The 25,215-nt window shown below is 44.2% G+C and overlaps 1 protein-coding gene across 1 annotated transcript in view; it reads right to left on the reverse strand.

Annotated features, from left to right (window-relative positions):
- The window catches only part of diaph2 (diaphanous-related formin 2), a 436,878-nt gene that overhangs the window by 67,842 nt on the left and 343,821 nt on the right, over positions 1-25,215 (reverse strand). The window contains exon 26 of the mRNA XM_080007732.1: positions 3,511-3,675. Within this exon, the coding sequence (XP_079863858.1) occupies positions 3,511-3,675 (165 nt within the window). The remainder of the gene's footprint in view (positions 1-3,510; positions 3,676-25,215) is intronic.

A 25,215-nucleotide genomic window follows, 5' to 3' on the forward strand; every position in this document is an offset into this window, starting at 1 on the left:
GCCTATCTCGCTACTTCACAGGCCCAGTTGAGGTCCACTGGTCTTATTAGAAAGTCACTTCATTAACAAGGAGCAGTTAGCTGATCGCAGCCCATCTGCCGCGCTTTGATAAGTCATTAATGAGGAGATCCACGTCCCCGCGGTACACACCAGGATTACGCACATAGGCCGTCCCGTCGCATTTCACTCACTCTCTCATTTCAGATTATAGCAGAGGCATTAAATGAACAAACAGTTTGACTCCGTCAAAAAGGGGGCCCTCCCATGTTTGGGCATCAAATAGTTTTACACTTGCTGAAGGAAAAGAGGGGTGAATGAAAAGGAGGAGCGGGAGGGTGGGAGGGAGGGGAAAAAAAAGAAAGATAGAAAGAAAGAAGGAAAGAAAGGGAGAGCGGGAGGGAGTAATGATGTCAATGGATTGTCTCCTCGGTTACATTCAGTTCGTGTGAGGAGTGTTTTCTTCAAAAGCCTGATGTTGGTTGGGAGTGTCCAGCGTACAGAAACGCAATAATCCGTACCACGACAAACGCCTCATCTATGAAAACGTACTTGTACAGTACAGTACTTGTAGTGGCTGAATGAACAGATTCTGATTCAGATTCTTGTCATCCAAATATGGCTGTAGATGGAGTCGTCGATTAATACGAGGTGGCCATTGTCCCCATAGCGCCCCCTATTGACCAGCCCGGCCAGGAGAGGAGGCTCTAGTCATGCTGCAGTGCAGCAAGACTGGTGGTTTTATTGGGGAAGTGAAAAAAAATAAAGAAATAAATAAAAATAACAAGATGCAGGGAGAAACAAGCATTGATTCCCCAGTGCTCTGCCAGCAGGGTGCATTAGCACTTCTGTCAGCAGAGCTGTGAGGAAGCAAATAAAAAAAAAAAAGCAAAAGCAAAAGCAATAACTCAAGAGTATGGTTATTGGCATTTTTTTGTATATCAATATGTTAACTTATATCCATTCCCACCCCCCCTTATTTCAACCCAATCTCAACCCCCTTTAGCCCACACCCTTTATCCGACAGAAAGCAAAGTTTAAATCTGTCATAAAATATTCATACGCAGCTATTTGCTTGAGAGAATAATTTATTTTCCTGTGTGGATGCCTCTTTCTCTTTTGGAGCTATGCTGAGCGCTGGAATCCTTCGGGGAGCGCCGTGTCGCCGCGTTCCGTCTCCGGCTTTGATCAGCACCAACCAAAAACCAATGGCGGAGCACGGGACGGGGCGGGGGGGTGGGGGGACGAGGTTGGTCTGACGGGGGGAAGGGGCGCGGGGATAGGGGCTTTAGACAAGGGGACCTTGCCATTCACGTTAATGTTTTGTGAAGACTGGGAGCGTGCCTTCTGGACACCGTGTCATCAGCCTGACACGTTTCTAGGGGCGGCGCCGGGAGAGAGAGAGAGCGAGACAGAGGAGAGGGAGAGAGAGACAGAGAGAGACGGCATGGATTGAAGGATGAAGCAGCGATGGAAAGACAGCGGAATACATGTTTCATCAGACTTCTGGGAGAAACGTGGGATTGCTGGAAACACTTTCCTTTTTGGCTCAGACTCGGTCATTGGGGTGGATTTTGAAGACATTCGGATAGATGGATGGATGGATGGATAGACAGACAGACAGAGAGACAGAGAGACAGACGGACGGACAGACGGACAGAACAAAAGTCCTACACGTAAAAACAGTCTCCCACTCAAAACAAAGTTAAAAAATCTCAGAGGATTCCAAATTCCACTTGAGGAGTTTCTGTATTAAACCGAGTCCTCTGTGGACTTATCCCACCCCGTACCCACCTAAAACCCCAGCTAGGCTTTGATGCTGCGTGGTGACAGCACACCCACCCACCCACACACACACCCACATGCGCACACGCACCCACACACACACACACACACACACACACACACACACACACACACACACACACACACACACACACACACACACTACAAACTAACCAAACTGTTTAACAGGTTAAGAAGCTTCCCCTCCAAGTCACTTCTATCAGCGCAGCACTTGGCACGCGGCGCTACATTATACATTCCCATTCTCCACTCTCACTTTATATATTCTTTAATCTCACGTCTTATAACCTCGTCTTATTCCCTTCAGCTGCCCGACACTGTCAGGGAAATTTCTTTATCGGCTCTGATACGTAGGGTGAAAAAAAAAAAAAAAAAAAGAGAGAGAGAGAGAGAAAAAAGTTTGCAGGCACTGTTGCCTGGGTTTAAGCGGGGGACGAGTTGCAGAAGGTTTAAGCCGCTGCGAGGAGCGTACACTGTGGTGGATTCCACGGCGCACCCGCTTTCTCCCACTCTGTGTGTGGACGGCAACGGAGGCGGAGGAGGGGAGTTGGAGAGGAAAGTGTGCTACACCCTGTTTCCATATTAAAACTATCCAAACAAAACTCTGCCTTCAGAGTCTCTGTGTACACAAGTTTTTTTTTTAAATACATGGTACATTGTCATATTCACATGAATGAGTATGAGACGGAAAGAGATACGTTTGCACAGGCAAAGAAGCCTGTTTTTGTCTGTTTCACTGTGCATAAGCCTTGAAACAACACATAATGTAATAACACCGCAATCTGTACTGTTTCAAGTCGCCAAAATGTAATACATGCAAACCCTTCTGTTATGTAAAAACCCCATTACTATGTAATAACTTATTACATAATAAGTGTGTTTCTATGTCTTCCAGTGAATCATTTTTTCAAGTACTACACAATAACTTTGGTGTCTAGTTGTAACTCCTACAATATCTAATAAACACATTATTATAGTACGTAGTCATGTTTTAATTATTATGTAATTACATTACATTACTAATATCACAATTATGTAATTAGGTTACTCCAAAACGTAGTACATACAAATCACATATTGCGTTCAAATGTTTATGACAAAGTTGCCGGTGAGGTCAATTGTATTACACTTTGTCCAGTCCAAGGTGTTATTACAAAATAAAGGCCACATGTTTTACTTTTGGTCAAGTTATAACAACATGCGGGTGTTATTACTTTATAGCGACCGGATGTATTACATTTCCACAAGCTATTATGCAATGCGGTACTCTAGGGATGCACCGACTGTGAAATTCCGGGCAGATAGCGATGCCGATGTTTAACATAACAATTTGGCCGATGCAGATGTTTTTCCGAGTTCCTCTGAACACAGCATCATTTCCTGCTTGGTGCCGGAGGGCTAAAAAAATAAATTAATAAATAAAAACTGCTAAAATGGGTCGCCAAATATACTTTGGCGGCCTTTAATCTACGGCGGCCCGCCCGAGTGAAGTCTACAGTTTGTGTGGGAAACGGTGGAGAAACACTGGAGAAACACTGGAGAAACACTGGCCACTGCCATCGTGAATGTTCTCTTATTTGCCGATGGCAGTAAACAAGGCCAATATTGGCGGATACTGATGTATGGGCGATAAATCATTGCATCTCTAGTTATTACAATAGTCATATTTTCTATAAATATATATATATATATATACATTTTACTCACCATGAAGAGGGTGCGGAAGTTGGCCAGCTCTCCGAAGAAGTCCTCCACGCTGAGGGAGTGGGGGTCGAAGGCGAAGTAGCTGCCCGTGTTCTCGTAGAGCTTCTGCATGTTCTTGTGCATGGTGGACAGCTTTTCGTACTGCTCCCGCGAATGCTTGCAGAAGCCGTGGAGGAGGATAGAGTCAAGGAAGAACACCGGGTCTCAACATTGGGTCCGACGACCCCCCGCGGTGGCCCTTAAAGAGCTTCCAGGGGGTCCCCAGAAAAATGCTAATAGTTCATTTGGGAGAGTTGTTTTTTTTCCCCCTCCACAGGACGTGAGCACCATAAGCGAACGTACAATGATGACTGTGGTGATCCAAGTCTCACTAAGATCTCTCTTTCTATGGTAGAGGCAGGCTTGGAAGTTGGGCCGAACTCATATCTAAAAGTAAAATATTTATTCACAGATTGGGGTCCCAGACATGAAATTGGTGTGAAAAAGATTGAGAATCAATGCACTAAACAACAAAAACTTCACTTTATGTTCAACATCAACTCAGAGTCTGCTTCACAGGGATAATACTAATACAATTATATAATTACAGTAAATACGCTGTTTGGACCAAGGTCACCAAGACAAACAGCGGGTCAGGTAGAATATAATGGGCCATTACAATAACCTCTCCTTTTCAACAATAACCTCTCCATTTCACTTTGGAGTCATTGGCGTGGTGAGCTAATGGCGGCGGCCCGGCGGTAATGGAAAGGTGTTTTGTGGTCTGCGGTGCGATACAGATGTCTGTTGGAAAAGCTGATTGCAGTCATTGTTCTATTGTTTCTCCCAACAACAGCGGGGTCAGGCTGTCTTGAACCGTCCCGGCTCCCCGTCGCACTGTGTAATTTACTGAAAAAGCCAAAGCGCTATTGACAGCCGACATCGGTTTAGCATTATCACAGTGGACCGCTGACCTCATGTGGACCGGGGGGCCTGGATAGTGTTTCAAAGCTCAGGGATGGTACAAGCCAGGCCCCGCACTACATGGGAAGGCGTTGAAAGTACAAACTGAAAATGGAAGTCACCGCCTATGAACAAAGCCAGTGTGTCCAGTTTGGCCGACGCGCCTCGCGTCTGTCTTTCAACACCTGCCGCGATATCCGTTCCCGACACAGCCCTTGGATCTACTGAGTCAGCACCGTCGCAGGGGCTCATCAGCCTAATGGGAGTTTTTTTTTTTTTAATGCCGTACGAACTTATCCCTCAGAGTCATTCTGTTGGGAAACCAGCGGGGAAACGATATTAGGAGGTTTCCGAGGTGGAACTGGATTATGTTCAAGGCAAAAGGTATACCGTACCGTCAACTTACCGTACCCCCCTGGGAGTATTCCCCCTGGGAACCCTACTAATATTAAGGTATAGATATACCTTATAAAAGGTAAAGGTATACTTGACTTTTCATCAATGAAGGTGAGCCTTGCAGACCTTTAAGGTATACGTATACATTTAAGGTATAAGGTATAGGTACACCACACACCTCTAACGAGGTATAGGTACTGTATACGTACCTTAAAGGGGTAGGTAAACACGTGCCTGTCTCGTACCATGACCGGAAAGGTACACCTTACCTCTTAAGAATAAAGGAGAAGGTTCCAGCGGTGCAGAATAACTTTCTTGCCTTTTCCCATAACTTTTTCCAATATTTTGGAGTTCAACTTGACTCATTTCAGTCAAGGTCCCGACGGAACTGATTATTGAGGGGAGAATTTTTAATCCAAATCACCAGCTGTCTATCGTCAACACTGTCATATGGTGAGGTATCAATCGGCAGCTGTAATGAGCGTTTGTAATGCATCCAAAAACTCCTAATGCTGTCAAATTCTCAATTGCTGTTCTGTCCTTTGTTCGAAAAAAAAACCAAAACAAAAAAAAAAAAACCCGCCCACGTTCCACAATACCCATAATCACAAAGAAATGGAATCCACGCTGCGCGAGGACGCGGCAAAACAACCACGACACAAAAACCCCGCAAATTAGAAACGGTTGATATTAGTTCTGCTGAGGAACAAACAGCAGCCGTCGCACTTTACGACAAAATAAGTGAACATGGGCATCGTTTTGGAATTTGCTGCGGAAAAAAAAACAAAAAAATGAAAATAAAAACTGTGCAACTGCTCTGACTCCAAACCTGAGTGCAGGCCGCCCAGAGACTCATCACTTCCGCGACGCTGGGTCGCTCCGGGACCCGGAAACCCAAGAGATTTGTGTTAAAAGTTTGTTTGTTTGGCTTGTGGCTGCATTGCTTTTAAAAGTCTGTCTCAAAACGCACGCACCCACGCACCCACACACACACCCACACCCACAGGGGCGTGCACGTGGCTGTGGACGAGCATGCTCCCGCCAGGACCGGACTGCTCCTTGTATTTCCACATCAAAGACGTGTCATTATAATGGAGCCTGACGGGCCACTGTCCTGCAGCAGCACGACAGCCAGGGAGGGTGCAGCCTTCATCCTCCACAACACAGGCACGTGCACGCGCACGCGCACAACCTGACACCTGCACGCACACGTGCACACATTCCATTTCGCATACACACGCATCCGGTCGGTCAATTTGTCCATTTTATATTTCCCATTTCCCCTTCTTCTCACTCACTGCCAGTCCCCTCCTGACTCTGTCTTGGTCCAAACTAATCTTTTTCTTCCTCTTTTCTTTTCCCCACATTCTGTCCATCCAAACACAGAGCCTCCGTCTGTCCCCCCTCTCTCCCTCCCTCTCCCTCCCTCTCCGTCTCTCTCCCTCTCTCTGCATTTCCCCCTTGATGTTCCCCGCTCTCGACACAATACTCTCTCACCCTCACTTCCAAATGCAAACGAGTGAACCTTCAGACGAGCGCTGTCTGTTCTCCGGCGGTTGCGTTTGCGTCATTTTGGGTTTTCAAACCCAGCCGAGGGGGAGCGTACCGGGGTGGGGCGAGAGCGAGGTGGAGGTTGGGCCTCAAGGTGAGGGAGCCTTCCAGCCGCCTGCTGGAAGCCCTCACCCCGTTTGTCAGCCGCCTCAGAGGCGGGAGGGGCGGCGAGGCCTGCGTTACTTCAACTTTAATCAAAGTCTCAGAGCGGTACTTTGGAATTTGGCTTTTGTCGTTGCATATGTCCTGTACCATGCTATTCCTGAGATGGATAGACAGATGTTTACTCCATTTATCCCCTGAAGGGAATTGCAATCACCGCAGCACACATCGAAAGTAGGCAGTGACATGAAGTCATTTCAATAAAAATAGAAAAAGAAAATGGAAATCTGAGAATTTGTTGTAAAAATACCAAAAGCTAGAAATTAACCACAAGACAGAAAAAAATGGCAATATATATTGAGAACACAATATAATAAAACAAAAAAAAAAACAACAACAAAGTGGTATTTACAGTAGCATTGTGTAATCTTAGATATTGTGCCTTCCTACAGTTTCTGAGTGCAATTGTACTTTTACACCAGTGTCGTAAAACAAAAATAATAACCAGAGGAATTTGAACCTTATTGTAAATTTTTTTTTTCCCCCCAATTATTTTTCACCGGCGCCAAAGTTCAAGCAAGTGACGTTGTGCCGTAAAGCGTGACGCAGTGACATAGTGCAAGAACAAGTGTCATCGGGGGGGCGGGAAGGAAAGAGGTTCCATTCTCCATAATACAAGTCAGTGTACGATCAAAATATTTTGAAGTTGTTATTTTATGGTAAAAAAAAGCTTCAAGGTTGTGTTGTTTTTTTTCCCCTCAATGCTGGAACTCAGACTTCAATGAGGATAACTTCATCGTCAGTGACAACGGTGAGTCACATAATGGAGGTGCCAGCGGGTTCAGGGTAATTGTGAGATTTCCAGGTGTCGGTCTGTGAGGCAACATGTTCTGAGCGACACTCGCTTTTCAAATCTACTTCTGTCGCCATAAAACCCCCCGTGTCCTGAAATCTGTCCTTGTGAAACTTCCATAATAACTTGTTTTTATTTTTTCCCCCTCTCCTCCCTGTCCCGCCACAGCGTCCTCATTACTGCGTTTAATCAGTGACATTTCACCAGCGATGCTTGACGTGCCAAAGAGGGCACATCGAACATCAGTAAAGCCGCTATTAAGGCCGCTTGTTCTCCAAAACACAAAATGACATAATAATCACATCCGAGTCGAACTTAGTCTCCGAGAGTCGGGAGCTTTTTAACAACCTCATTCGACGCCGTGATAAAGATCCTTCATGCAAATCCGTCGATTTTGAAGATGGAGCAAAAAGGCAGAAGAAAGCGAAGAAGCCCTCACAGTGGTCACCGGTAAATTGCCGGTTTGTTTACCTGTGTGCATGAGCGAGTTATTAAAGTGCGGCGGCGCGGCGCTCTACAGTGGGGGCCCGGAAGAAAAGCCGCCTTAATAAATCTCCCCTAACCCAGTTCCATTAATGTTTATTTAATGCTTTTCCTGCGCGCCCGCTGGCCCTTCCACCCCGGGCCCCCCACGCTAAGCCCGCTTTTCCCCAAACCCATCTACCGCCACTCCCTTTATCCCCCAACCCACTGCCAAACTACACCCACTGGACACCACCCATCCAAAGGAGTTTTTTTTTGGAGGGGGGCATTAAGCATTAAGGGAGGAAAGGGGGGAGGGAGGATAGAGGGATAGATTAAGGTAAACCGTAGAGGAACCATGAAGTAGAATTGAATGTGCTCACTTTGAATTTCATTGAAAATAACGACGCGGTACTGTATATTCTTCAGCTATTTATTACTTTAACATTTTTTATAACATTTCCTTAAAATTTTGTTGAGCTGTTATTTACTTATTTTTATTATTGAATATGTATATTTTGAATTTAGCGTATACTGTAATCTCTCACCCTCACGCTCGGCAATGAGCTGCTGCAATGCCCAAATTTCCACGGAGGTGGTGGGGGTCAATAAAGTACTATCTTATCTAATCCTGTGGTCGGTCACGGCAAAAACAAAACAACTTGGAGTCATGCTCCCTTTTTGAAAATGTTAAAACAGATGATTGGCGATAAAACAAAAAGAGAGAACGTAAACACTAGACAGGGGAGAAGTGGTCGACTATCGCCCCAAAACTCCAAACGACACTCGTCGCATTTCACGCTGCATTGGAGCTCGTGTCCCTATGAAATGAGGGCAGGACTTTGGCAGATCTGAGGGCTAAACACTGTCTCACCCGTCCTCCCCCGATGGGGGAGAGAGAGCGAGCGAGCGAGCGAGCGAACGAGAGAGAGAGAGAGCGAGAGAGAGAAAGAGAGCGCTCACAGGATATTATATATACACAATACATAATATTTATTACTGTAAGAATTATTTATATTTATATTATTTGAAATATTATTGATATATTTTATTTTAAGTCCTGTATGAGATGTAAACATCTCAAAACAAACAAAGTTAAAAGTGTGGTTTTATCGGACGCACAACATCTTTCCAGTTCTCAGCAGAAAAACAACTAATTAAAATACAGGGGCTTCATTATGATGTTGAATCCAACAGACGTCCAAACTTTTGAGTATTAAAACATGTTTTCTAAAATACTTGTTGTATAAAGAAAGAAAGAAAGAAACAACAAAGAAATGTTTTACAGACTAAGCAATCAATTGCTCACAAGCAATTCTAGGAGGTAGAGTGATTGTGTAAGTGACCTTTTCCCATATATATACATATTTATATATGTACGTATACATACATATGTATATTCATATACGTACAAATATATACATATACGTACATATATATGTATGAATATATACATATGTATATACATATAATTACTTACATATATATATATATATATACACACATACACACACACACACACATATATATATATATATATATATATATATATATATATACACACACACACACACACACACACATACATACAGACCATATGAAGTTGAAGGAAAGAAGCTTTTTTCTGCCACTTTCTGAAACTCATTTGGAGTTGCCGTGAGCGGCTGTTTGCCTTTGAAAGGAACTTGAATCGGGTTCATCTGACACAGTGAATATAATTAAAATTGTCCCAAATTCAATGCCACGGTGAAACAATACGCTTTGAAAGCGCACTTGGACTTTCTCCAAAGCAATTAAAAGTGAACCTTGGATGGAAATCAACAGCTTGCCACTGACAAGCTCCATCCTGGTTCCTACGACAGCGACACGCTCAGCGTCACCGCAGCGCCGGAGTGGCTTGGCCCCCCGCCAGGACCACAAAACCTCTTTTTTTTTAAATTGTTAAAGCCCTTCCTAAGAAATCACCTATTCAATCAGATATCAAGAATTGTTTGGGCCCAGGGGCCCGGTGTGAACCCTTTCGACGTAATTCCCCTTTGAGTAACCGGAACAAAACAAATACATCATAAACAAAACAATGGAAAGCCTACACTACCCATGACGCATTGCAAACAGAACACCAACACCCAGCAGCAGCGAGAAGGGACGAAACATGGCTGTACACAGATATGATGTAATAAACTGTGTAATATCAATGTAGTCAAACTGTAGTAACACTGTGATATCACTGTATTAAGTTAGACGAACCCGTCTGTTATTATTAATAGCCATTTATGTAATTGTACATACTGTTGTATACGTATTATTATTCATGTCCAGAAATATCCAATTAGATGTATATCTTGCACCCTTACTACACTTTTTTTTGCATTTGTATCACTGTATTGTATTCGTTAGGGAGCAGCCAAAAGAAAAAGACTGTTTTTTTTAGACTGTTAAGCATTAATTTTTAGGCAGCCGTCTGTTTGCACTACATTGCATTATAAACTGTACCACAAGAGCTATTAGGCCAATAAACAGATTGTGATCTGTGTATGTGTCACACATGTAATATGTGTATCTTCATCTGCGTGTGCGTATGTAGATCATGTAAACATGTTGTATCCATCTGTCTGTGTGCGTGTGTGTGAGTGTGTGTGAGTGTGCGCGTGCGTGTGTGTGTGTGCATGTATTGGAAGGCCTTGCATTGTAAGTGGCAAAAAGACGTGTTTACAGTCTATATTTTACATACTATACACAATTAAAATGTTTTCCCTACATTTTAGGTAGCTATAAATAACCAAAACAACAAGACAATGTATCTAAAATTCAAATATAAAGGCAAATAGACTGCGAGAAATCGTGATCTTCTTGATGTCGAAAAGTCAGAAAATTTGCAGATCAAAACTTCACCGGCTCTTTCAATACTTAATTACATTCTAGGTTATTTTGGTCGTGTCTCACAATTTTGGGGGTTTTCACATATTTCTACCATCCGAAAGGCGGCATTGCTAACACAGCTAATGTTAACTCTATGAGTGTGTGTGTGTGTGTGTGTGTGTGTGTGTTGTGTTTTGCATCAGGAGCCTAGTAAAATACCCATCCAACACATGAGTCATGACCTTCCCTCCCTCCGTCCATCATACCCCGTACACGCCCTTTCCTCCAGATTTTGAAAAAAAAAAAAAAAAAAAAAAAAAAAAAAAAAAAAAAAAAAAATTCTAAATTTAAGATCGGTCCATTTTGCTGTCCATTTCATCTGCGTGCCTTAAACGGCTGAAATATTTATCATATACAAGCGTCTGAGTATTCACGGCTCGTCGCCATAGAGATGAATGGCTGAGGGGATGAGGGGATGAGGGGATGAGGGGAGGAGGTCTGGGGGTGTAATGACTACATCAGATGGAGGAATAGAAAGCGGCTGAATTAGAGATGAGGGGATTAGGTCCATGGGAATGACCTGCTGAATCATGGATGGAGTGGTTTGGGAAAATGTAAAATCCTCTTAAATGCTGCTGTGAAGCAAGTGTCTACGGCTGGGCTGGAGAGGACAGGGCGGAGAAAGGGATTAAAGGGGGGGAAAGAAATCATTGGATTGGAGTCATTGGATCAACTCAATAAATTATTAAAATAAATGTATTATTATTAATAATGATTTTTATTTATTGTTGATTTTATCACAATTAATAATATCAATAATAAAAACATGTATTTAATAACTAAATATTTTAATATAAAATGATCAAATCAGACCATTAAACCAGTGTCCACAATGCAGAAGAGGCAATATTTTCAATAATGAATAAAATGTTTTTAGTTTTGAGTAATATAAACTGTATAGCAACAAAGTCGATACAGAGTTTTATTGTTTATTGTTGATTTTTGTTGGATTATTGTATATTGCCATTTTGTTCTAACTTATTGTGTATTTTAGTTTATATTATTATTATTATTATTATTATTATTATTATTATTATTATTATTATTATAGTTGTCTATCCATCTCTCTATATATCTATCCATCTTTCTATCTCTCCATCCATTCATCTATATATTCATCTTTCTAACCATCTCTATATATCTATCCATCTATTCCATCTATCTATCTATCCATCTAAATGAACACAATGTTATTTTATCTAAACTACAGTATCTTGCATTGTGTCAGACAGGTATTTCCCCTTGTGCCGCAGGTACGGGACAAAATCCAATAATTGACATACACACAAATGGCTTACGACCAGGACAACCTCTTATGGATGTCGTCATCATCATCATCATCATCATCATCTTAGTCATCTTCATATAGGAGCCTGTTAAGGTCCCATCGTGGCCCTTGGCTGGCGCAGCGCACCATTGTTATTATGCACTGGGTGAAAATATGACAATGCAGATCCTGTGTGTTTACAAGCACCACTCGCTCCTGTCAAACCGTAAAAGGTCAAACCTCTCGTTGCTCCTGACATCCCATCTAATCTAGAAACATCAGTCCCTGGTTGGGCGCCTCCCCTGCACATTTCCCAACGTAACGCCCATGCAAAAATAAATGCTATTTGTCTCATTCTGACCACATTTTCACCACGATATCATGAAAATGACCTCCGGCGATTGATGCGGAAATAGACCACTTCTGTCAATATCTCAATGGAAATATACAATTACATTTCATAAATGAATGAATGTGAAGATGCAAGTAAGGGATAAAGTGTAGCCAGCCAGTCGTCATCACACCTAACCCCCTACAGGGTGATCAGGACTTCTATCACTGTGAAGGGGTTATTTTAACCACCAGCTCGCTGTACATTACTGCTTATTACCAGACCTCTTTCTAAATAGAAGAATACATTGAAACGGAAAACTGATTCAAAATTATTTCATACTGCTTCCGTTCAGAAAAATAGCCCTCAACAACGCTAACCCTAACCTTTCCGCTTACAAAAGGAAAAGTTGTCCCACATATGAAGGACCTATGTACCGTTATTAATGTGAAGTTGGACAAATCAGCATAATATGCTGATTATGTCCAACTTCACATTAATAACATATACATTAATGTACAGTACATGTGAAATGCTTCCTCTCTGGAAGCCTCCTAATGCTCGGCCCCCGAGCGGCCACCTGATTAAGGCGCCGAGCCCTGTTTGCAAATGGCCGTCATGCTGTTCTGCCTCTGATGGCGGTCACCTGACAGCCGGCCACGGGTCAAAAGTCAATACAGAACCAGGCCTCAGCGTTGGACTGGATCAAGTTTTCTGTTTAATTAGTCGTTGGCTCTATTTCTCTGGAGGTACAACTTGGATCGGCATCCATTACTTTGGCAACACCCTCAACTTTCAGGGCCAGGAGCCCATGGCGTCGGGTCACACGTCCATGGCCCAAACCAAATTTTAACGAGTTCAATCATGCTGCATTCCATTGAAGTCGAAACTCGGAGAAATCCCACTTTCTGCTTGGAAAGGGGCAAAGGAGCGGGTGTTAACACATATTTTATAAGGCTGTCGAATTCACAAGCTTGACAGAAGAAACTGCCCTGCGGGCGTCCATGTTTTCACGGAGGCACCGGAACACATTTAGCTCAGAAGCGGGATCTACGGACTCAGAATCACCGAGTTCCGACGTCCAATGGAATGCAGCATGAACACGGTATTGACATGCATGTGTTTGGGGTCTGCGGGAAAACACAGCAGACATGAGGGAGAGTCCTGACATCACCAGACCACCGGCACATTTTACTCACATCAGAATTGAATATAATTGAATTGTGGTTCGTAGCTAATTCTATTGCGAGGCTTCGGCCGCACCCTGAATCGATATCACCGCGCTTCGAGATTCCTGAAACTGCACTTGATGCAGTTTAGTCTCGGGTGTGACAACATCACATCCTACACGTTGAGTGCCGCTGTGGCTGGATTGGTGGAGAGAGGGAGAGAGTGACCAAGAGAAAGAAAGAGAGAAAGAAAGAAAGAAAGAAAGAATTAAATACAGAAAGAAAGAAAGAAGTAAATACAGAAAGAAAGTAAGAAAGAAAGAAATACAGAAAGAAAGAAAGAAACAAGTAAATACAAAAAGAAAGAAAGAAAGAAAGAAAGAAAGAAAGAAAGAAAGAAAAGAAAAGAAAAGAATAGAGGGAGCACTGGGGGTGTGTACTAATGGGACACCTCCAGTCAGATTGTTGGCCCAGCAGCAAGCATGAGTCCAGAAAGAAAGAATAAAGAGAGAATGAAGAGAGACAGAAAGAAAGAATGAAGAGCGAAAGAAAGAGTGTGTATTGATGGGAGACAGTCAGGCCGTTGCCCCGGCAGCTCCATTCCACAGCCATATCATGACCAAAACACCAGCCTTCCAGACGGTCAACTCCACTCCATTTGTCCTGTCTGTGTGTGTGGAGGTGTGTGTGTGTGTGTGTGTGTGTGTGTGTGTGTGTGTGTGTGTGTGTGTGTGTGTGTGTGTGTGTTTACGCTTGTGTGCACCGAGGTACAATTCAATCCTCAGAGCCCCATGAATCCCATTAAAAGGCCACTTAGTGCACGTTCCTTTGTGTGGAACACTGTGGGCTTAATGAAGTGTCCAGCGAGTGGAGTGGGGTGGGAGGGAGGTGATGCCAGATCCGTTACAGTGCCGCAGAGGTCAGCCAAGGTACTTCAGAATCACAACCATCATAGTTTGTTGGTAAAGAAAGTTCCATTTGGTGAGAGCTGTGTGTATGATACTCATACCCGCACGCGGCGGCAGGGCTGAGCCCTCTCAGATTGACAGACGTTGCCCTTGAGTTGTTAATTGGCGGAAGGAGGCGCGGGCCAAACGCGATCAACATCAAAATCACTCCAACAGAAAAGTCGCCAGAATCGGGGCTGAAATTGGCTAGTTTCAAAAAAAAAATAATAATAAAATAAAACAAAAAAGGAAACCCTCCCTCTTGGTTTTTTGGATTACGCGATCAGATCGACGGAAAAAATTTGCTGATCCCCACACTGTTTGGAGACAACAGCTCTTGAAAAGGGTGTGTGTGTGTGTGTGTGTGTGTGTGTGTGTGTGTGCGGAGGAATGTGTGTGTGGTCGGCGGGGGAGGACGGGCGGGGCGGGGGGAAGGGATGGAGGGCCTGGAAGAGAGAGAGAGAGGACAAATGGAGCCCGTCTCCAATAGTGACGCGGAGGCGCAGCCACTATTTTTAGCAAATTAATATAAGGCTCTAAATAATTAACTGATAATTATCTGGCAATCAAGAGAAAGATAAAGTGATCTTCCTGGAGCTTTTTAGTCATAAGGCTCCTAAGGAGGGAGGACGGGGGAGATCTCTGCCACTCCCTCTATATATAAACAGTGTATATATATATATATATACGTACATATTAAAATATGGATTGTTCGACAGGAAGGATAGTATACGGTATTTCCATTCTCCACTGATTAGTACTATAGAGGGACAGAAAAATGGCAACCGTGCCACTTATTGGACCTAATAGATTAGTGAATCACGCTGGCTTCCTCATATTGCAGACAACAGGGAGTTCACACACACACACACACACACACACACACACACACACACACACACACACACACACACACACACACACACACACACACACACACACACACACACACACATATATACACACACACACACACACTTTATACCAAAACACGTATATGCATTTGCACAAACAAGAACATTTGCAGGAATATATATGGACACATTTGTGCTGATGGTTATGTTGCTGTCGCGCACATAGGGGCATTCCATGTTAATTGACTATATACTGAAGTGATGATGGAGGCACTGAACAGACCTTGAGTGAAGTGTTTCTTTATCTCCTTTCATTTAAAAGACACGATCGGCAACATTGGACAACTGTCGGTAACTAGCGCCCCCCCCCCCTTAGGTGAGCCAGGGGAACTGCACCGACACCGCCCACCGTGATGCTCTCGGAGGGTTCTTTGCAAAGGGAAGCAGAGGGGGCATTTTTTGGTCGCTGAAAAGTGGGCCACGGTTGTTCAAACTGAAATGAAACCGTTTTTTTGGGAGGCGAACAGTGGGGTCCCGGGGTGAGGGGCCGTTTCCTCCTAAAGGGAGAATCCGGACAGAACTTTGTGTTTCCGAGTACTAGAAGCCTCGGCAGCCGCCCAGGTGACAGCAGACTGACTGACAACGATCAACGACGTTCACCAACCCCCCTGACGCTGGGCCATGGTCCATTTCAAGCAACATGGGAATACTCCTAAAATGAACGATAACAATCAACACATTTTCTACGAGGAAGTGTGATTTTTGTGAGCAATGGCTTCGGGAGAGGCCGTCTGGAGACTCCCATCGAGTCCTCCATTTGCCCTTTCTCACTGGGGAAATGTGAATCCATATTGTCCTCACGAAAATTTAACCGAGCTTTGCCTTAAGTCAGGGGCTGGCTGTAGGGGCAGGGATGGGGAGTTGGGTGGGGGTGAGGGGGATTTGGGGGATGGGGGCGTGTGGTAGTTTCCTCCCTGCCCCTGAGAACCCTCCTGGAGAGCCGGAGGGAGGCCAACGAGGCGGCAGCGCTGACGAGCGGCTGATAAATTGCCCTGCGGCCATGTTTCTTTGCGCTCCGATCTATGGAATCAAAGGTGGTGCTGCCAGATCCGCCGGCCTCCACCCAGCTGCTAGTCTACCTGCTCAGTTCCTCCTCTGCTCTTCCTTCCAAGCCTCATTCCCCAATTCATCGTCTCCCAGACCTGAATTCCCTCTTCTTTCATCCTCCCGCTGAGTCCATAATTCTGTGCACCCTGCCGCCCCCCTCTCTTTCCCCGGACCAAGAGCTGGCTCATACATCACATCATTTAGGCGCTTTTGTCGAAAGTGACTTAAGTACATTTTGTCGTGGTGGTCAAAACACAGTCGTGGTTGATCACCTCACAGCTGAAGTAGCATTACAAGAGTTGGCTTTATTATTTGTTCATTTATTTAGATTTTCATCAATGTATTTACTCAGTATTCAAGTCTTTATACAGTATTCTATTTATTTATTCACTTTTATTTATTTATTTTTTCTCTGTTTTATTCATTTATTTATTCATGTATTTATACATTTTTTGTATTAATTTTCATACATTTTTAATGATTCATTTATATTTCCTCTATTGACTTAAATGTATTCAAATTGAAAAGAGGGATCGAGGCTTCCTTATGGGATAGACAGGTCAGTGCAGGTGGGGTCCAGGTGTAGAGGATGTACAGTACGTACTGGGGAAAAAAAACAACAACAAAAAAACAACAAACGAAGAGTAACAATGATCATACCAATGACAGTGTTTGCAAATATATTTGGTCCATATGCTGAAGCTTTGGTGAAGCGGCCAGCCTGCCTCCCGCCTCGCAACCTTTAACAAGAATCAAGGGTGGCGCTAAACGCAGCCCTGCCCCCCATGAAGGTATTGACTTTAGCGCACGCACGCACGCACGCACGCACGCACGCTTACAGCGCGGTGAGGAAAAACACCGGCAAACAGATAAATTGGAGGCTACGGCGCTGCCCTCCTCCTCCTCATCCTCCGCCCGTCTTCCTCCTCTCCCTCTGTACAGTGACAACAGCGCTGTCAGGTTTATCAACAGAAAAACCAAGCACTACGAAACAACAAGCCCTACATTTAAACTTCACCAGCCTCTCCTGCCAATTATATTTGCTTTTCTCTACAGAGAGGCTGCTACTATCTCTGAAGATCATTGTTATCGGCTTGACTAGACGGCAAAAGGCGACAATGGGGGGAGAGGGGGAGAGGGGGGGGGAATAAAAAAGGGATTTTAGTGTCTTTGAAACGCATTCACAAACTGTCCGATCCCAACAGTAAGTGGACTTTTAAAAGAAACCATTTACTCCCATTATCCCCGCCGGCGAGATGCATTTAACATTTGGACTGGAGAGAGTAAAAACTGGCATGACAACGTCTATTAAGGAAAGAGGGAAGCGGCCCAAAAAAAGGGCAAAATAAAGAGGGCGTTAGCGGAGGGGTTTGGCATTGCACTGAAGGTCCCCTTTTGTCTTGGACCCACGGGAGGAATTCTCCCTGTACGTGTTTTTTTTTTTTTTGGGTACTCGCACAACGATTGAAAGCGATAGTGTTTCAGGCTGAAGGAGCCCCAAACATATTCACCCCCCCCCCCCACAGCGCACTGTACGTCCAGGCACACGGTCCTCAAGGAGGCAGACGACCTCAAACGGGTGTCGGACCCAAAAATGTGCCGTCGGAAATCCTGCTTAATCCCGCTGACCTCCTCGAGCAACCGTTTTTGCGGCGCGATCGCGGGCATTTATTTTCCCCCCGACGAATGACGACTTCTAAACTTCTCGGCGTCTCTGAGAAGCGGCTGCTGTGAAACATTCGCCGTCGTAATCGCATGGACGTCGCATTTAACTGCATGGATGGAGCTTGGAGTGTTTTTTTTTTTTTTTTTTGTGTCATGTGGGTGAAATGTTTGGCGCTGATGGAGGTGGTGGTGGTGGGTGGGTGGGTGGGTATGCCGTTATTGAGCAGTAGAACAATCCATACCGTCCATTAAAATGCAAATGTGTTCACCGGGGCTAGCTTTGATGGTGCCGCTAATAACGAGCGGTGGGGAACAATCATGAATCAAACTCGCAGAGCGACCTATCGAACGAGTGCCGTCGCCGTTTAATGAAACTGCAGCTGCAGTAAGATAAGCTATTAGAGTCAATTAAAAAAAAAAAAAAAAAAAAAAAAAAAAAAAAGTTAGAGTGAGCGTCGGAGGTGCCACGGCGACGGCGCCCTGGGTACGATTTGCGGAGACGCGTTTCAGAGTGAGCCCAGATCCCTGTGACCTGAATTCCAGTTTATTCCCATTCATGCACAGTCAGACGGAGAGGAAGCCCTGGGTGTCTGAAAGCATGGACTCCCTGTTTACACGTTGATGATCGCTGGCGGGCACCATGTCGGAGTGGTAACAGAGGGGGGGGGGGGTGTCGCTGCACGCCTGGTGGTCGTCTGATGTCACTACAACAACAACAACAACAACAACAACAACAACAACAACGACGACAACACGACCGCGTCGGGAATATATTCTCGAGAGCGCCCCTTCTAATAGTGTCACGTGGCTAAGTTCTGTCTGTAACTGCTCCAGAGCCAAGTCTGCCATTTTGGTCCCCAGTCAGTGACTTTCCGCCGACAACCAAAGTGATTATTCTATTCCCCAAAAACCCACTGAGAGCTTTCTCTGATCATTTTAATACGGTCTGGAACCTGGACATCAGTGGTGCACTGGACATAAGACACATAAGCCCCTTTCCCACATGGAATTTGTAACATTGCTGGATAAAAAAATTGTCGGCAAGGGCAGTACCTAGTCATTCCCACACTGGCCTCCCTTACGGGGAAGTTCCGTACGGAGTCTGTTCCCACATTAGATGACTGTTATGATTCAGTACCTGATGGTTTAGTGTTAGTGCCTCATGTCCAGTGAAGATGTGATCGTTTGGACAATCTGTCGGCAACGGACGTACAATCTGAACGGGTTCAGTTTTCTTTCCTGGCTCTCAGAGACCGGCTCTTCGGTCCCCGTCTCCCCGCCCCACCCGGACAGACTCCGTTCCCTCGGCTGACGGAGCCAGGACACAATGACCCCACCCCCACTGTTATCAAAGCAGTTTGATCATTTTCAACCTGTCCTACACTCCCTTGCCTCCGGAGAAGGAGCGGTCTCCACCCGTTCTCCCTCTCCCTGTCCGCTCGCTCGCTCGCTCGCACGCTCGCTCCCTCTCCGGCTCAGGGCTCGCGGGAAAGCGAAAAAACACCAAACTGTGCTTGGCTGGTATTCGGATTCGGCTCCACCCCTACTTTACCTTCTTGTCCCGGCAATGTTACTGCTCCCATTCACACACACTTCCGTTCACAGCCGTACCAGAATTTTCCCGTACATGATGCTAGGACGAGAGTGGGGAAAATTACGGAACGACTTTTACGGAACAACAAGACGGGCTCCTGTTCCCACATAACGCCAATACGGAACGTTGCCATTCGATTTATGACGTTCAGTGCAAGTGGGAAAGGGGCTCTAGTTTGACCCCCTTGTCCAATGTCTAGACTTTTGTTTACCACCTTTGTCGTAGGTGTCGGCAGAATTTCACATTCTATTGTGTTGACTTTCGAAAGTCGTGGTGACGAATACAGAGGTGCGTGGCTGTACCTAGCCCGGTAAATCCACAAAACGCGGAATTACCAAAGTGATTGATTTGCCTCGTTCAGCTGACGTGACTGGCCTCGTCCTGGACAGCGACGCAAGACTCGCGCACGCGTCGTCCATGGCAAACACAAAGCGAGTCGCGAAACACAAAATGACAGAGGACTCAAATCATGGGAGACAGGAGGAAGGCGTTTGGCGTAATTGGAGTGATTTACACGTTGCATTCCACAAAAATTAGAAAGTGCGACAGAATTGAATGACTCGGGCGAGAATTCCACTCGCAACTCGAGCTGAACAGACTCTTATGACTCTCGTTCATCGCTGTGGAAGTCCCCTCTGGTTCACACCACCGGCTGGAGCAAATAAAACAAGGAGTCTGAAAAAAGTCGAATGAATCCTTTCCCCGAGTGACTGGGCAGGAAGCTGGTCCCAGAAAGAGAGCCAAACCTTTTCATTGCGAGCGCTCCAACACCAATGGCCTCCGTAGGAAGGGGCTTCTGAATATCTCCGAATTCACCTATTCTTTGTGAGAAGCTGACCTTTTTCAGAGGCGGCTTGGCCAAATATTGCCTCCATTCGGGGAGTGCCGCTTGGCGTCCAGTGCCACTCCTTCCCAGCCGAATTCACGGCAATACCCAACAGGGTCAAAGCACTGCATGTCAAGCAGGACCTAAATAAATAAATGGATAAATAAATGAAACAATCGGTAGCTCCAGCTCATTAGCGGCCTTATTGACCGTAACACCCCCGTATCAGGTAATCATTCCACATTCCACACAAATACACAAACGCTACGAGTACAATGAAAGACGTGACGGAAAACATTGTTTTGACCACTGAAGAAGCAGCGATTATTTAAGATAGAATTAATAATAAATTATAAAAAATTCAAATCAATAGTATTTAGAGGAATATAAGGAGTACAAAATATGCATTAGTTATATACTGTATCTATATGAATACTCTTTTCATCGACAGCAATCACCCTGTTGATGCTTAACTCAATATAAATTCATGCCACTAAAAGGTAAACAACTTAATTGGCTTTAGCCGTGTTGTCGTAGCTGTTTTTGACGCTGGTGCGGGAGATGCTCGGGTTGTGGAACCAGAAAGAGGAAGTGTGTGAAATATTCTTGCACTGGCAATGTTCACAATAAAAAAAACAAAAAACAACTTCTACTTGACACCGACACACACACACACACACACCGATACACACACACACACACACACACACACACACACACACACACACACACACACACACACACACACACACACACACAGACACACACCCCTTTTCTCCGAATCCTGAAAAGAGTTAACAGCCCCTTTAGGGCTTAGTAAGCTTAAGAGAGAAAGAGAGAGGGGTAGAGAGAGTGAAAGGAGAGAGGGAGAGCGAGAGATTAAAGCAGAGGATGGATGGGGAACGTGGGCGAGCGAGGAAGCAATAGATAGGCGGTGTGAGAGAGAGAGAGAGAGAGAGAGAAAGGCTGTCTTTTTGCAAATATCCGAGTAGAGAGCAGCACGACGTGTAATCTGTGATCGGCTCTGATGAGCTCCAGCTTTTCACTCTGCTCTGCTTAAAACCCCGAAAAAAAAAGAAAAAAAAAAGTCAAATGTCAAATCGCAAATTCATTCAGAAATGTTGAAAAAGAGGTGTCATATAATTCTTTTTTACTTAATGCTTGTGTCTTATTTCGGTCATCAAAAGTAACAAAAATACACAAAAAAAGATTTTTAATATATTAGATGTTGTATTTATTGTGCCGCAAACCCCTTAAAAAAACCCTTAACCCCTTTAAAACCCCTTGAAATAACAATAATAATAATAATAATAATAATAATAATAATACAAGAAAAATATTTCGGTCTTAATTCTTCTTAATATTATACTGTATACATAATTCAAAAATATGTTAAAAAATGCGTCCTATTTTTCTTCTTCTTCCTTTAAGTACAACTAAACTGGGATTAAGACCTGTATCAAGTGGACTTTTTTTTACTTTATACTTGTTACAAGTGTGATATTTTTTATGGATTTATAACCATAAACGTATGAAAAATAAATATATATATATATATATATATATTTAAGCCTGTTTGTTGAAAGACGTTGAAATATATTTTCTACACTGATCTCCCCTTTGGATTGAACACTACTACTGATAATGCACTATAAAGTACAACAGGAGAGGAGAATAGTTTGTACTTTTACACAAGTATTTTTAATATTATTAGTATATTTTCCAGCACTCTGTCCACTACTCTCTCTCTGTCTCTCTCTGTCTCTATATATATATATATATATATATATATATACTGTATATATATATATTCCACTTGCTGCTTTAACAGCATGCTGAGCAGATCTTTCTTCCAAATCGATGTAATGCGATGCAGTTTGGACAGGTTCTCCATCATGTTTCTCGGGGCAAATGGAAACATTACGCAGTAAAATATGGAGCTTCTGAAGCCATTCAAGCAGCCTCTCCACACGGTGTGTGTTATGGGATGGATGGATGGATGGATGGATGGCCAGGCCGGGGTGAGGACACTTCGGGCTCGGCCGAGCCGGCGGCGACACAGTGAAACCCTCCTCAACAAGGGCGCGGTGTTCTTGACCCTCCGACACAAATCACTTATAATGTCTCTGACTCCAGTTTATCCGTGGTAGATATTCAACAGTCACAAGAGAACACAATAAATTGAATGTAAGTGTTGGATGATTGGAATATGAATGGGTTTCTTGAGCTGGATTCACAACGCAGGAAAACCTGTTACTCCACGTATCATTTCCTTTCTGGTTTCTTTGCTATTTGTCATTTAGCGAGAATGTTTTCATGTGTATGTTTACACTTTACATAAATAATCGTCTGGTCAATGTAAAGGATAATGTGCTGACAGCCCCCCACAGGGTTATCAGGGTCTTATACAGTATATTGTCACTCTGAAGGGGGTTATTTTCTAATAACAACCGGCTGGCTGCACGCTATTGACCAATCAGAATGGAGTATTCCACAGAGCTGTGTAATAATTCTCACGATTGATCATATTTTTTTACCTAGTAGTCAGATAATCCCTTTTTGAGGTAGCCCAAATACTCAGACACTGATGCCAGTTCAGTTTTGTGTAGGATTTGAAGATGGAGAGACTGTGATGACAGATGACCCTTTGAGGTGAATATTGTGTGTGTGTGTGTGTGTGTGTGTGTGTGTGTGTGTGTGTGTGTGTGTGTGTGTGTGTAGGAGTGTGCATACAGTATCTGCTAACGGGGAGCGATAGCAGGGAAAGAGGCATGTGGAGTGTGGATGGGATGGTTTGAGCAGCCACACCTGACCTGGATCTAGGTGATTGGGTCAGGGTGGCTGCATGCCAGTTGCTCATTGGTTGGGCTAACGAGCAGCAGGTTAAAACCCCCATCCCCACAAACACAGGATAGGAGCCCTGTCATGACATGTTCCATCTGCTCCTGGCTAATTCCACCTCGCCGCCTCTCTACAATGAACTGGTGTCTACAACCCATCGCCGTCTGTGTGTCCGTGCCGGAGGGCCCTGAAAACGCCACTTGGGTGGCGTGTGGTAGGCCGAAAACTACCACAAGGCATTTTGCAACGAGTGATTAAAATGACAAAGGACAAGGGAGAGCTCGTTCATCTCAGAGCAAGGTGACGGGGGGACTTTCTGTTTGCGTGTGTTGGTATGTATGTGTGAGTTGTGTGAGTGTGTGTGTGTATATATATATGTGTATACACACAGAGAGGATGCGCATTTTATGTGTCACAGATCCACAGCTAGTTGTGAAATGGGGCTGGCGTGGCGGGCGGCAGACCCCACAGGAGATCCATGTCTGGTCCACTCCCACGTCCTCCGCCGTATTTATCTGACCTTCACCCAGTGCTGCACCCACCAAGCACTGTATTTTATTTTTATTTATTTTCATTTTAATTGATGACTATTTTCATTTCAAATGTATTTTTGCAAAACAGATTTTATTTATATTTTTTGTTTATTGGAATTGATTTCTTTTTTTACTATGATGAATGTTTTGCGACCCAATTCACAATGGGTGTGAATGGTGTCTCATATTGGTTTAATTGTCTTCCCCGTTCGATGGCTTTTCCTTAATAACCCTGAGGAAGACGCAGCTGACTTATCGACTTTCAACCAGTTGTTTTTTTTTCCCTGTTCCGAGGAATTAGCGTTTATTGGGATTTACTCGGACCCCAGTGTACGTTCACACCACTATCAAATTAGACATCAAGACCATTTTTGTTTGTCCTCGAAAAAAAAACGCGCTCGTAATTCAACACTGTACAATCGAAATATGTGCCAACTCGCTCAACTAATTCTGTCAGACTGTGGAAGGAGAGGCTTGGGGTCAGAGGTCTGAGTTTTCTCTCTCTCTCTCACACCTACTTCCCTCCTTTCCCATCACCTGCTCTAATCTCCTAAATACCCTCCACCGTGCGCTGTTCATCCCCTTCCTCAGGGACTGGTTTCACATCCCAGACACAAGACTGGACCATTAACCTGCCGGGCTGACCTGTAACACCGGCACACTGCCCGGCCTCTTAGCAACCTGATCGGACCCTAATAGATTTCTTATGGGAGACGAGGGAGAGAGAAAAGACCCCCCCCCCCCAAAAAAAAAGGGATTACATTTTTTACCTCTCTACCCCCTCTAGCATGGGTGGATGGAATAGCCAGCTATGAGTAGTAGGGACTACTCATAGCTGGCTTCTGGGAAACGCACCGTCGTCCGCAAAAATAGACAACACAGGATAGGAAAAAAGGCAATAATAATATATTAATACAAAAATTGGCAATATATAAATAACCCAAAAAAACAACAACAATAGACTTAATTACAGTAGCGTGAGATGTGTTATGTCCACCCCTAAATAAAAACAAACAAATAAATATATATATATATATATCCTGTTCCTGTCCACACCTCTGGATGTGCTTTCACGCCTGGTTCTGCTCCGGGCTTGCGACACCAGGACAGCTGGACACCACCGTCTCCATGTCAAGCAATTTGTTAATGGCTAATTACATGAGCGGGCATGGTGCACGCACTCACGCCCTGAGTGTGTGTGTCTGGTATGTGTGTGTGTGTGAGAGGAAACGTGAAATAAATCCAATTCAAACCAGATCTGGTTGGCTGTTGGTGTGTTAGACAAGCCCTGCAGTGCCCTGTCTTGCTTATTTGTTTACAAATAAACAAGGAAGGAAACGGATTTAAAA

The sequence above is a fragment of the Zeus faber genome (genome assembly GCF_960531495.2).
Source record: "Zeus faber genome assembly, chromosome: 10".
NCBI classification, from domain to species: Eukaryota; Metazoa; Chordata; class Actinopteri; order Zeiformes; family Zeidae; genus Zeus; species Zeus faber.